Consider the following 14,705-nt stretch of genomic DNA (forward strand, 5'->3'; position numbering starts at 1 on the left):
AAATGTTCTTTTTTACAGTGAGTGTATTATGCATCTGAAGTTTAGCTACTCTTAGTATAATTTTGCTGTTCAAACAAATCTCACTAAGCCAAAGGAAAAGTGGTGAGAGATACACAATTATTTTATCTTTCTTTTTTTGGGGGGAGGAAAAGGGGATGCTCAGATCTCTGTCTTTCCAAGTATATTGTACAAATCATCTTAACCTGTGTTTATTGTTTTGCTTTTTCTATTAAGTTTTAAATTGCCTTTAGGTTCCTTAGCTTTCTCTGATTCTATACTTCTTAACTCATATAAGGGGCTGAAACTTTTTGTTTTATTTTTTGTCACCTTGTTTCTTGCTTTGTCTAAAGCATTGGTTGCAGAATCCACTTGGAGCTTGTGCTAGCTGATGGAGATGGTGATGAACATTTCCCATGAAACAGTGTGGCCTGGTGGTAGCGTCTCTTTGTGGTGCTTCCTGATGCTATTTGACTTTGGGCAAGACGCTTCTTCATTCTGAGTTTCTGAGCCCTTGGTTTGAAAAATGCAACCATACTTATAATCACAGGTGACATCTCTTCTCTGGGCTAGTCAGAAACAAACAAGTGAGTTTAAAATTTGTCTCAGGAAGCTAACAGAAAATTTATTTTTCTTAGCTATAATTTCTACTTAGCTGTAATAAGTATTAGTAACAATACTATAATATTCTCTTGCAGTTGGCTTAGAGCAAATTCAAATGAGCTAATAAGCTTTGCAGTAACTAATTCTGATATATTTTGATTCCTCAAAACCTTATTTTATTAAAAAATAACTTTTAAATATAAGTGGCAGATGTGTCAGAGTGACTGCAAATGAGGAAACTTAGATTTTTATCCCCCATCTACATTCTTCATATTTAGAATTTCATGATTGATTACAAAGAAGCCTGAAACTTTCAAAAATTTTTCTGTAGTTAAGAAGACATGTTAAACCTTCCTATTTATTTTAATACGTACTATTTTTCATAAAATAGCTTTGTCTACAGTCACTGTCTGTGTGCTGTTTATGGCTGTGACTAAGTATGAGAGGGGCTGCCTCGATTGCCCATCGCACACATCATCCTCCTTTCTTTCTCACATCCCACCACCATGAGAAGTGAAGCGTGCTTCCCAAATGCAAAGTCATTTTAATATTATTAGTCATTTAATATTAGCCTATTTAATTATAATATAAATATTAATATTTAATAAAACATAGTCCCTTTGTTTAAGTGTTAAAAATAACAGCACACATATCTTCTGGGTTATTTGAATCCATATTACTTTATATTAACATGGATACTGAGGAGGTGGCTGTATTCTGGATTGAAAAAGTGACTCATATCATGTTCATTTATCAAAAAGATGGAGGTATTCTAAAAGGCCAATTGTATGGTTGCTCTTGAATGATTGGAAAACATAAAAGAGCAATGTAGACTACAAAATTATACACATATTTTAAAAAGCAGTGAATGGAAATTAGATATTTTTTGGCAGGATGGTGGGTGGGAGAGATTTTAATTATTACTCATCCCATTTTGCAGCAACTGTATCTCATCAGGTCTAAGATGCTACTGATTGTAAGATGCATCCCAATTTCAGTGATATTAAAGTACAGTCATCCCTTGGTATCCCAGGAGATTGGTTTCAGGACCTCCATGCGGATACCAAAATCCTCAGATTCCCAAGTCCCTTGTATAAAATGGCATAGCACCTGCATATAACCTACGCACATCCTCCCATATACTCTAAGTCATCTCTAGATTAAATGCTATGATAATAGTTGCTGGGGTGTGTGTAGAAAATTCAAGTTTTGCTTTTTGGAACTTTCTGGAATTTTTTTTCCCAAATATTTTCAATCCACAGTTGTTTGAATCCCTGGATGAGGAACCATCCAGGGATACGGATACGGAGGGATGACTGTATTTTTAAAACGTGGCTGTAGAATGGATGCAATGTGGTAGATACAGATTCTCTGTGCTCCAGGACCTCTGGAGAACACTATTACTTGTAGAGTAAAAGTCAGCATGTGCGGGGTCTGTGTTAGTCCCTTTCAATTTTGTTTATAATGAATTAAGTTTTGATGTTTTGAAAGTAAATTGACATAACATTAAGATGACCTTGCAGTGTGCGTCCAGAGTATTCTAGCGAGGCCTAGTGGTTCAGACTCAGGCTTTGAGAATACAGCAGTCTAATTTAGGGTTAGAAAATGTTCATAATTGAAACTGTAATGGTAAGACATAACATGACCTTTCATCTTAAATATCCCCAAGATGTACCTCTTCTGTTTTTAAAGCTCTCTCAGGTTGAATTATAAAAATTTGTATCCGTAGAGCTACTTTAAGTGTCAACTAACTGTAAAGACCTGCAGGGAGTTAATATGAATAAAAGGTGCCACAAATTTGAAGAGGCATTTCTGGTGACTAAAGTTTCTCATGTTATAGGAAACTGTCTTTATTTGCTACCCAGATCCTTTGCTCAGTTCATAGCTTAAACCTATTTATTTTTTGTTCTGTTGTCAGCAGAGTTAGAAACTCACTGAGAAAATATGGGGAAGAGAGCAAACCTGACTGAGTCTTTGGGTAGCCAACTCCTTTATTTTCCAATTACCTTTAAATTATTATTATTATTTTATTATATAAGTTTCAGATGTACAGCATTTACTGTTTGACATCTGTGTATACTACAAAGTGATCACCACCACAGGTATAGTTACCATCCAACACCATACAGTTGAGCCCCTTCACCAATTTCAGCTACCCCAAAACCCTCCTCCCCTCTGGTAACCACTAATATGGTCTCTGTATCTATTAGTTTGTTTTCATTTTATTTTTTTTAAGATACCACATGAGTGAAATCATACAGCATTTGTGTTTCTCTGATTTATTTCACTTAGCATAATGCCTTCAAGGTCCATCCATGTTGTTGCAAATGTCAGGATTTCATTCTTTTTTATGGCTGAGTAGTATTCCTCGGTGTATATATACCACATATGCCAACTCCATTTTATTTATCATTATTTTTTTATTTTTATTTTTTTAACATCTTTATTGGAGTATAATTGCTTTACAATGGTGTGTTAGTTTCTGCTTTATAACAAAGTGAATCAGTTATACATATACATATGTCCCCATATCTCTTCCCTCTTGCATCTCCCTCCCTCCCACCCTCCCTATCCAACCCCTCTAGGTGGTCACAACCACCTAGCTGATCTCCCTGTGCTATGCGGCTACTTCCCACTAGCTATCTATTTTACGTTTGGTAGTGTATATGTGTCCATGCCACTCTCTCACTTTGTCACAGCTTACCCTTCCCCCTCCCCATATCCTCAAGTCCATGCTCTAGTAGGTCTGTGTCTTTATTCCTGTCTTACCCCTAGGTTCTTCATGACCTTTTCTTTTTTTTTTCTTAGATTCCATATATATGTGTTAGCAGACAGTATTTGTTTTTCTCTTTCTGACTTACTTCACTCCGTATGTCAGACTCTAGGTCCATCCACCTCACTACAAATAACTCAATTTCGTTTCTTTTTATGGCTGAGTAATATTCCATTGTATATATGTGCCACATCTTCTTTATCCATTCATCTGTTGATGGACACTTAGGTTGCTTCCATGTCCTGGCTATTGTAAATAGAGCTGCAATGAACATTTTGGTACATGACTCTTTTTGAATTATGGTTTTCTCAGGGTATATGCCCAGTAGTGGGATGGCTGGGTCATATGGTAGTTCTGTGTTTACTTTTTTAAGGAACCTCCATACTGTTCTCCATAATGGCTGTATCAATTTACATTCCCACCAACATTGCAAGAGGGTCCCCTTTTCTCCACACCCTCTCCAGCATTTATTGTTTGTAGATTTTTTGATGATGGCCATTCTGACCGGTGTGAGATGATATCTCATTGTACTTTTGATTTGCATTTCTCTAATGATTAATTATGTTGAGAATTCTTTCATGTGTCTGTTGGCAATCTGTATATCTTCTTTGGAGAAATGTCTATTTAGGTCTTCTGCCCATTTTTGGATTGGGTTGTTTGTTTTTTTGTTATTGAGCTGCATGAGCTGCTTGTAAATTTTGGAGATTAATTCTTTGTCAGTTGCTTCATTTGCAAATATTTTCTCCCATTCTGAGGGTTGTCTTTTGGTCTTATTTATGGTTTCCTTTGCTGTGCAAAAGCTTTGAAGTTTCATTAGGTCCCATTTGTTTATTTTTGTTTTTATTTCCATTTCTCTAGGAGGTGGGTCAAAAAGGATCTTGCTGTGATTTATGTCATAGAGTGTTCTGCCTATGTTTTCCTCTAAGAGTTTGATAGTGTCTGGCCTTACATTTAGGTCCTTAATCCATTTTGAGTTTATGTTTGTGTATGGTGTTAGGGAGTGTTCTAATTTCATTCTTTTACACGTAGCTGTCCACTTTTCCCAGCACCTCTTATTGAAGAGGGTGTCTTTTCTCCACTGTATATTCTTGCCTCCTTTATCAAAGATAAGGTGACCATATGTGTGTGGGTTTATCTCTGGGCTTTCTATCCTGTTCTGTTGATCTATATTTCTGTTTTTGTGCCAGTACCATATTGTCTTGATTACTGTAGCTTTGTAGTGTAGTCTGAAGCCAGGGAGCCTGATTCCTCCAGCTCCGTTTTTCTTTCTCAAGATTGCTTTGGTAATTTGGGGTCTTCTGTGTTTCCATACAAATTGTGAATTTTTTTGTTCTAGTTCTGTGAAAAATGCCAGTGGTAGTTTGATAGAGATTGCATTGAATCTGTAGATTGCTTTGGGTAGTAGAGTCATTTTCACAATGTTGATTCTTCCAATCCAAGAACATGGTATATCTCTCCATCTATTTGTATCATCTTTAATTTCTTTCATCAGTGTCTTATAGTTTTCTGCATACTGGTCTTTTGTATCCTTAGGTAGGTTTATTCCTAGAGGTTTTATTCTTTTTGTTGCAATGGTAAATGGGAGTGTTTTCTTAATTTCACTTTCAGATTTTTCATCACTCGTGTATAAGAATGCCAGAGATTTCTGTGCATTAATTTTGTATCCTGCTACTTTACCAAATTCATTGATTAGCTCTAGTAGTTTTCTGGTAGCATCTTTAGGTATATCTGTGTATAGTATCATGTCATCTGCAAACAGTGACAGCTTTACTTCTTCTTTTCCGATTTGGATTCCTTTTATTTCTTTTTCTTTTCTGATTGCTGTGGCTAAAACTTCCAAAACTATGTTGAATAAGAGTGGTTACCAACTCCTTTTTAAATGAGTGTGAACCGACTCTAGTGTAAGACCATCTGGTGATGAAACCAGCAGAAGCCCAGATACTCATTTTCTTGCCACATAGATTGACACTCGCCACTAACACAAGAGTGTTAATGAAGATGCATCTGGAGCAAAGACAAAGTAGGAAGTCCAGGGACTGGGGGAAATGTGGATTATCTGAGACCAGAGTAATATGGATTTGTGTCCTGGTCTTATGGGCCAGGAAGAGTTGAGGGGCAGCTCCAGGCAGTACTAAAAACACTTCCCATTTTAATCTGCTTTCTAGATCACTTTGTGATAGAAGGTTTAGCTCTGGCTTCTGCCATGGCTATGTATCTTATGCCTTTCCAGAGGGTAACATTCATACAAACAACGTAGAAAGATGACAAGTACATTTGCAGTTATTCACATAAACCAGAGTAGCTGGTGCATCTGTTATTAGGCTGCTTTCATGTTAAATTTTTCATTATTTTGACATTTCAGTTTGGCATTTTTAAATTTCATCTTTGTCCCTTTTCATCTGTTATATTTCAGTGACTCAGATATCCCACATCAGAACTGTGTTAGACACAAGGGAGAGAAAAAAAAAGAAACAGACACGGTCCTCGAGGATCTCACAAACTGGGACAGAGAGAAAAGCTCAGCCCAGAGAGGGAAGGAACTAGCCCAGCTAGCCAAGAGTCTTCTTTACTCCTCTGTTAATAACATACAAAAGCAGAACCCTGCCTCAGGAAGATTAGGATTCCATTGAGCCTCTAAGGCAGCAGGCAAGGCTCCAAGTTCTGTGATACACTCAGGTGATACTGGCTCTTTGTGTTCTAGGGCTGTGTTCAGATCCTCAGATTAAAAGAGTTCTCTTTACTATCTCCCCTTAGAGAACCGAGTTGTCATTTAGAGATCAGCAACTGCAGGGAGGATAGCCATCTGCTATATAGAAAGAACCAGAGGTTTCTGTGAATTGAATTAGGACCTCCCTCCCCCATCAGTACTGCATAGTGATTAAAAAAGAGGGAGTCTGTGGGCTTACAGAGGAAACTGTCTTAAATGGGAGTCTGTGCAGGACTGTCTACTGGCATTTGAACCTAAATAACTTGTCAATGCCTTGATTTATTGTTTTCCTTTTTATCTTGACTAGTTTGTCGAAATGACATTAGAAGTTCCAAGATTTCCCTCAACTGTTCCGTATCTGGGGAAAACTTTTAAGAAAGATGAGATTTCAAGGCAGGATATAAAGCCTTACGTAGGTCATTTGGATCTCTTGACTCGTTTATGTCCATTTGTTTTTAGACAGAATTTGCAGAAATAAAATCTATGTATAAAACATACACATGTACTGTCACAGTCATTCAGGTATAAGTTAACATCTGCCACGAATGTTGGTCCAAACATGCCATATTGACTGAAAACATATCTCTGTATGAAATTGAATTCAAGGTGTGCAGTTATAATTTTTAATTTTTCAGTGGTAAGTTAGGTTATGCTCCCTTTCTCTTTCCTGTTAACTGCAATTTCAAACAAATCAGCTAAAGGGTTGAGCTGAGGAGAGAGAGGAATATGAAGAGCAAGAAGGAATCAGGTACTTAAAACACTCAAAGTTTTAGCTTTGATGCATTTTTGCTTGAAACACAGAACAAGTGTTATGTTTAGTTTCCCCTGCTCTAAAATAGCACTGTTAATTTTTTCATTTGGTGATTTTCACACAAGTGCTAATGACACGTTTCTATAAATTATATTAATTTAACTTATCTCCCTAAATGTTGTTCTGTAGCGTGTAGCACGGATGTTCTCAGACTCTTGGCTGTGTAAGCTTGTTGCAGTTGGAAGCGGAACAGAAACATCTGAGAGGCATTATTTGGATTACAGATGCAGGAGCATCTGATCTCACCTTTTGCTCGGGTTCCTAAATCACACGTGTTCTTTCCCTTTGCATTCAATCTGTGTGTCCTGCCCCCTCCATCTTTGACATTGCTCCAGGGTTGGTTTTATGGAGAATGCACTGTCATTGTACAAGTTAAAGGGATAGTAAGTTTCGTTAATCATATTTAATAGTTTAGTTTGCAGGAGGGTGACTGCTTCAAATTTAAAAGACAGAGGAGATTGGTATGGACTATAATGTGCCCTTTCTTGTCCCTGAAAAGGAATACTCATATTTATGGAAAAATAACTATTTTTTTTTTCTTTACAGAGTATGATTTCATCCATTGTAAATAGCACATATTATGCCAACGTGTCAGCAACCAAGTGCCAGGAGTTTGGGAGATGGTATAAGAAGTACAAGAAGATTAAAGGTAAACTGACTTTTATTTTTGAAGCCTATTTTCAGTTTCTTAGGTCAAGGAGTTGTTGATTCTTGGGAATTTATGCTAATTTAGATACAATTTTTAATAAAATTTTATATACTTTTTTATAAAGGTAGGATTCTTTTTTTTAATTGAAGTATAGTTGGTTTACAATATTGTGTTAGTTTCAGGTATATAGCAAAGTGATTCAGTTATACATGTATATATATGTGTATATATATATATATATGTATATTTTATTCAGATTCTTTTCCATTTTAGGTTATTATAAGATATTGAATATAGTTCCCTGTGCTGTACAGGAAAGCCTTGTTATTTATCTATTTTATATATAGTGGTATTTATCTGTTAATTCCATACTCCTAATTTATCTGCCCCCTTCTCCTTTGGCAACCACAGGTTTGTTTTCTATGTCTGTGATTCTGTTTCTGTTTTGTAAATAAGTTCACTTGCATTATTTTTTCAAGATTCCACATATAAGTGATATCATATAATATTTGTCTTTCTCTGTCTGACTTCAGTCAGTATGATGATCTCTAGGTCCATCCATGTTGCTGCAAATGGCAATATTTCATTGTTTTTCTGTGGCTGAGTAATATTCTGTTGTATGTATATACCACATCTTTATCTATTCATCCGTTGATGGACACTTAAGTTGCTTCCATGTCTTGACTGTTGTAAATAGTGCTGCTATGAACATTGGGGTGCAAGATAAGATTCTTAATATTTTCATCAAGAGATCCAGATTGGCTCCCTTAAAATTAAGATGGTGTTAGAACTAAAGTAAAATTCTTAGCATAATATATGAAGTGTGTAGTTTTCACAAGAGATGCTTGTGAAGGCTGAGATCTTTAAAAACATTTTGAAGTTGTATACTTCAGAGAGGCATGTCTATTTAAAAAGCTCAATCAATAAATCATTTTCATTAATTTATTAATGAAAAAAGCAGTCATTCTAGGTTAAATCAGCACTTATAGTTTAAGTACCAATTATCAAATTGAAATGACTGTGTGGTATCAGGAAATCTTTGGTCAGAAATGGAGTTTTGATGTTGTGTTTATTTGGAGACAATTCCAGAACAGTGGTTTAAGCAAAGGGACTCTGCAGTCAGGAGGACTTGTATTCAAATCTTTGTCTTCTGTTTACTAGCTGTGTGAGCCTGAACAAATTATTTAACTTCACCAAGACTCAATCTCCTTATCTGAAAATTGGAAGTAATAAAAGTAAGTCACTGGCTAGCTGTGAGGACTAAATATGTTAATACTGGCGCAAAGTAATCTCTTAATAAACAATAGCTATAATATTGTAACAATAATTAATGGTAGTAATTCTACTAGCAGCAATATATTATATATAGAATTATATCTGGTCCTGAATACACCATTCTCATATAATAAATGGCATGCTATTTAGGCCATCCAGCCCTTTAAATATATGTGATATTTTGCCTTTGCAAATTTTTCGATGCTGGAAAAATTCTGTTGTTCTCACCCCACTTCAAATGCTATTCAATTCAAATGCTACCAACCCCTGAGGGGATTGGGGGATAGCTTGGTAACAGAACAGGTTGATGTTTGAGGGTTCTTCTAGTTCATATTTTGCATGATTATGACATCATTCATCATGCTTTATTATAGGTATTCAGAGACTTGCTGATGGTTCACTGCCCCTGTTGAGAGGGTTAAATGACAATTTATGGTAGGCAGGTAAAAGTAAAGGATTAATTTATTTGTTTTTACTACCTGTAGTTTTCCTCTAGGGAGACAGTATGGAACTAATGCCTCTTGGCTGTTGAGTATTTGGGAGTTTGCTTACAAGGTTACCTTTTGAGAAAATGAGCTTTATTTGTATTGGTGGCACATTTCTGATTACAAAGGAATGAGAGCATTTTATGCTAAATATACAATTTATAAGGAAAGTCAAGTTGTTGAACTACCCAGGAGAAATTAAGTTCACTAAAAATTGAATTAAGATCCATTCCTTTTCAATATATTCTAAAATTCTTAGGACCCTCTAGTTTCTGGCTTGGGTACTTGCTTTACAACGTTATTAATATTAACTCCTGTACAGGATAAGATGAATAACTCCTTCTCATTATAAGACACGATTGTGTGGTTCGGAAGTGTTCCTTTTCTGTAAGTGTTGTCTCCAAGTTTTCCCTTTAAAATCAGATTGTTAAAGTGCTTGAACAATATCCTCTTTGCCTAAAAATCAAAAGAATCACGCAGCTTCAAGGTCATTTGTTAGATCCAATTTACTTGCTATTATAAGAGAAAGGAAGAGAGCGTTCTCTTTTAATAGTCTGGAGTATAATTCCAGATTCAAAAAGACTGGAAACTCTTCACTCTAGTGTTTTCAGAATCGCCACTACAGAATCTCTGTGTGTGTGTGTGTGTGTGTGTGTGTGTGGTCTGTGTGTGTATATATCTGTTCACACACACATTAACACTTATGTCTTCTACTTTTCTCCTTTCTTTCTTAGCAAGTCAATTCTTCAAGCTCTATTTTTTTCTTCAAGATAGTAAATGCACAGTTAAATCTTTAAGTGCCATAAAAGCAGACTGAGACCTTGATTTCAATCAGGAGGTCAAGGATCCACACCTGAAGAGGCGGCCAGCTGCTGTGTACACATGCTATTCAAAGAGATGGAGCTAGTCATTGCTGTTAAAAAGTGTGTGTGTGCATGTGTGTGTGTCACTAGGAGGAGAAAAGGGAAGGTTAAGGTATGTGTGAAGTAAACACAAGCTGCCATAAAACAGTTCAAGTGGTGTTGATTCATCAACCAAGGGAGTGGGAGGAAAAACAAAGAATTCATGACAGGTATAATGGTGTAGAGAAAATAAACACCCCAGAGAAGTGCATTTTATTAACTTTCCACCTTCAGAGAAAAGGAAGTGTTGGACCTATTCAGGAACATTTCAGTCCTTACAAGCTTTATGCTGTGAATAGATGTCACTGTGGGAGTTCCTATCTAGTAGAATCCATTTCTCATGAGAAAGCAATGATTTTGTTTGTAAGATTTCTATTTGTGTCTATCCATTTTCAAAAAAAGTAGTGAATTTCAAATCTGGAAATAAAGTAGCAAAACCAGAATTCTACCTTAGGGCTCTTCCCGAGAGCGCAGAAGTCAGAGTTCTCTGTCTTTCCTTGTCTCCCCTCCCCCACCTTGTTTCCATTCCATAGTTACCAGTTTACATGAATCATTGCTGATGTTCAGTATAGAAGAAAATCTCAAGCTAGCTTACTGATGTCTCAAACTAAATGCAGGCTACATTGTTAAATATGTTTCCTATTATCTGCTAATGTCTGTTTTAATAAAACAGTGGGAACTAAATGGTTGCTTCTTAATCAAAACCATGATTTCCCAAACATAAGCTATGTGATTCTGTTACAAATTGCCACATATAGATCTCCTAGGTCAAATTTTTTTTCTTTTCTCATAGAAATAAACAGTAAAATAATTATATACTCTGAAAGATCAAAGTAAACATGACTAAAACCTGGCAAAAATAAAAGTCTACTGAAAGGTTTTAGGAAAAAAAGATCAGATTGCAAATTCTATAGTTAATGCTTAAATAAATATGAGAAAAATGAATAATCAATAATTTGATATCATTAAAAACAGATGTAAAGACTATATACAAATGGAATTGTCTAAATTTTGAAGTAAACATTTTAATGTGCATTTTTTGAATTTGTTGTTATTATAGCTAAACTATTTACACTTATTCTTTAAAAAGTCCTAAGTTGGTTTGGCTTAGCATGTTAACGTTATTTTCCCCAGTGATCACAGCAAAGCACATTCTGTTTACCTTTTTCCTTTAATTTCAAAGGCAATCATAGTTGACACAGACATATTTGAGTTAACATTAGTGTTAATTCAGGATAGATGGGGAGACAGTTTGTGTACTCTGGTTTTAAAGTTCAGAACCATGAACCTGCTTCCCAGGAGTTTTTGATACTGAAGAAAATGAAGTGGTTGAATGTGGTAGTTGGTTGGTTCAGATGGCATTCTTTTAATTGCTGTTCATCTCATACTGTAATTGCTTCTGGCCTAGATTTTACAATGTAGCGCTCATAAGCTCCCAGGATTCAGAAAAATACATACATTTTGTGGAAAAACAAAACAAAACAAAAAGACCGATATTAACGGTTGTTTAATGTGTAGGAGTCTTAGTGTTGGACCCAAGGATAATCCCCCGGGACCTAGAAACATTCATGCTATTAATTATTTTCAAGAATTTTGAGGGTTATGTGGGATTTACCTATCAATTTTTCTTTCATAGGTTCTATGCATTTTATTAAAACAATATTTTTAACCTCACTCTTCTTTTGGATTAAGTCTATTTAGACATACACTTGCCCCATCAGTTTTATGAAACTAAGTGGCAATTATGTGCAGTACTATTATTAATTATACTATTATGGCAATCTAATTCTGCAAGGGATCTTATAAGAATAAGAAAGTACCTTAACAAAGAAGCACTCATATGTTTTAAATGTTTCCTAATTAAAAATTAATAATTTAAAAGAGAATAATTTTATATTTAAAGTGTTTTTCATCTGGCACCAAAAGCAAAATGAACTGCCGTCTTCAGTCAGGTCAGTTTCAAGTCTTTAATATGTCACAAGAATTAAGGGGTCATTGAAAGTTCACACAATTCTAGTGGATATCTCCAAATTATTTGTGTCATAAAATAATACCACTAGAATGAATGGACCTAACCAAACCCTATACTGTGGCCAGAAAGCAAAATGATCCCCATCACTTTCCTTTTCTCAGTCATTGCTCAAGAAGCCCCTGATTGCTAGTTGTCTTAATTTTGTTTGTTTATTTGAGCTTATTTTGCAAAATATTAAAAAGCTGGGAGAAATGAGGATTTTTAAAAACCAGTGTTACTTCCTCAAGCCTGGTTTATCCTAGTAATCAGTATTTTATCTGACCCTGTCTGATCTAGTCTTGCAAGATCAAACGTCCAGGCCAGCAAGCAGACAGTAAACAAAGCCTGTGAAGGGTTTCAGTAAACACAAAGATTAGATGTTGAATGAAAATTAAACTCCTTGAACTAGTTCTCTGTACTAAAGTGGTTAAGTGGGTTGTGATTAAAAGAAATAAGTAATTATGATCATTATAGCTGAAATGATATAATGTTACCACATTTAAAGCACCTCTTGTACCCAAAAATGATTGTGTCATTTACAAAGTGGTGCCTCGAAGTTGGATAGAGAAATCAGTGTCCCCTGACCTGGTTCCATAAGGCAGCCCTTGCTTAGCCATGGTGGTCAGGACAATGCCTTTAATCAGCTGCTGGTACTTCTGCCTCTGCTGTTGTTTAGCTCTGATGAGGTAAAAGTAACTTAACTTCTTTTGTTTTTTAACATCTTTATTGGACTATAATTGCTTTACAATGGTGTGTCAGTTTCTGCTTTATAACAAAGTGAATCAGCTATACATATGTATATCCCCATATCGCCTCCCTCTTGCATCTCCCTCCTACCAGTAACTTAACTTTTGTCTACCTAATTCTTCTGGGTCATGAAAGAAATTTGCTTTCCGTTTTGGATCTAAATTAAGGTGCTTGGCAAGGAAGTTTGTCTGCCCTCTGCCTATATTGCACCTTGTGTAAAGTAATGACAATATCAAATCCTTGAATTTTATATATGTATTAGATTAATTGAAACAGAAACATCACTTCCGCAAACAATCACTTTCCTTCTTACTGGTTTTCCAGAAATTGAAAGAGCCTTGTGCCTTTACACTGGTAAACACTGATGTGCCTTCATTGATCACCTTACCCTTCCTAACCTTCCAATTAGGAGCTCATTGGTAGTGTCACCAAGTGGAAGAATGGTACGTGGGGAATGCCTTGGACCCTAAGCTCAGATGTGGACTCATTTCTTGCTTGAATCTTAAGAAGCTTATTGTAGCTGTACTGGTAGCTGCTTCTTTAGCCTGAATGTGTTTATTCATAAATGTTTAAAGAAGTAAAAACAATCATTTGTCCACAGTGTGGTTCGTAGATGGAAAGAAACAAACTTGCTATCTTCTCATATTTATAAGCCATTTAAAAAAGAATGGAAAGGGAAAAAGGATCTGCTTTTCTAACCCCTTCCTTTCTGCATCCATCCATCCATCCATCATCTATACTTACTATCTGAAAGAATTATAAGACACAATTCCTGGTTTCAAAAAGCCTACATTCTCTATGAAATAATTAACAATATAACATATTTTACTATCATTCAAAAAGAAATTTGAGCATCTACTATATATACCTGGCAGGATTTTAAGTGGGGATCATTACCTAGTCCTTCCTTGCAAGAAAGTTACAGTCACAATTAGATAATTAATTTTAATAAAATGTTTAGTGAGTATCTCTACTATAGCCCATATTCAGTGCTAGAAGCAGTGAGAGACATTCAGAAACACTTAAGATATGGTTCCTACCTCTAGCTGTGTCACCCTCAACCTAGCAGGGGGTGGCCGTATAAGTATATCTGGCAAATATATAACAGCGGTATAAACTAGTATAGTGGTAACACAGAGAAGGGTCCATAAATTATACCTGCTGGGTGTCAGGGGATAATTCGAGAAGAAGTAGCACGTGAGTTATACCTTAAGTACAGATAGAGTTTTGCAGAGAGGACAAGGAGAAGGAAGAACATTTCAGGCAAATGCAAGTTCTTGAGTATAGATGCAGGGATGCAGAAGAGCATGATATATTTTGGAAATTATGGGTGGTTGTCCAGTGCGTCTAGAATGGCAGTGCATTTATCATGATGCTGTAATATAACATGCCCAGAATGGCTAAGATTTTTGATTGGTGAAAAGGAAAAGATAACAGCATGGCAGGGTGTGGGACTGATGGTGACACCAAACATTGGTGAAAGAGCAGAAATGTTTGGGACCTGGCTGTGGGGAGTGTTCGTGTTATAGTGATGAAAAATAAAGTTGGGAAGGTAGTAAACACATCTTAGGGAACTCTGAAAGCCCAGTTGAGATAGACTGAGAATCATTGAAGGTTTTTCAGCAATGAAGCAATAATGAAAATGGTGGTTTAAAAAAAAAAAACCAAACACATCCTCTAGAAGCCATCTAAAACCATGTATGGATATGAATATGTTTATGGCAGGAGGGGAGGCAAATGGGAGG

General features: G+C 35.9%; 1 protein-coding gene across 1 annotated transcript in view; it reads left to right on the forward strand.

Moving 5' to 3' along the window:
- The window catches only part of SATB2 (SATB homeobox 2), a 193,134-nt gene that overhangs the window by 83,130 nt on the left and 95,299 nt on the right, over positions 1-14,705 (forward strand). Inside the window, exon 6 of the mRNA XM_060016358.1 lies at positions 7,438-7,540. Coding sequence (XP_059872341.1) covers positions 7,438-7,540 — 103 coding nt within the window. The remainder of the gene's footprint in view (positions 1-7,437; positions 7,541-14,705) is intronic.

This window comes from Delphinus delphis, chromosome 7, assembly GCF_949987515.2.
Source record: "Delphinus delphis chromosome 7, mDelDel1.2, whole genome shotgun sequence".
Classification (NCBI taxonomy): Eukaryota; Metazoa; Chordata; class Mammalia; order Artiodactyla; family Delphinidae; genus Delphinus; species Delphinus delphis.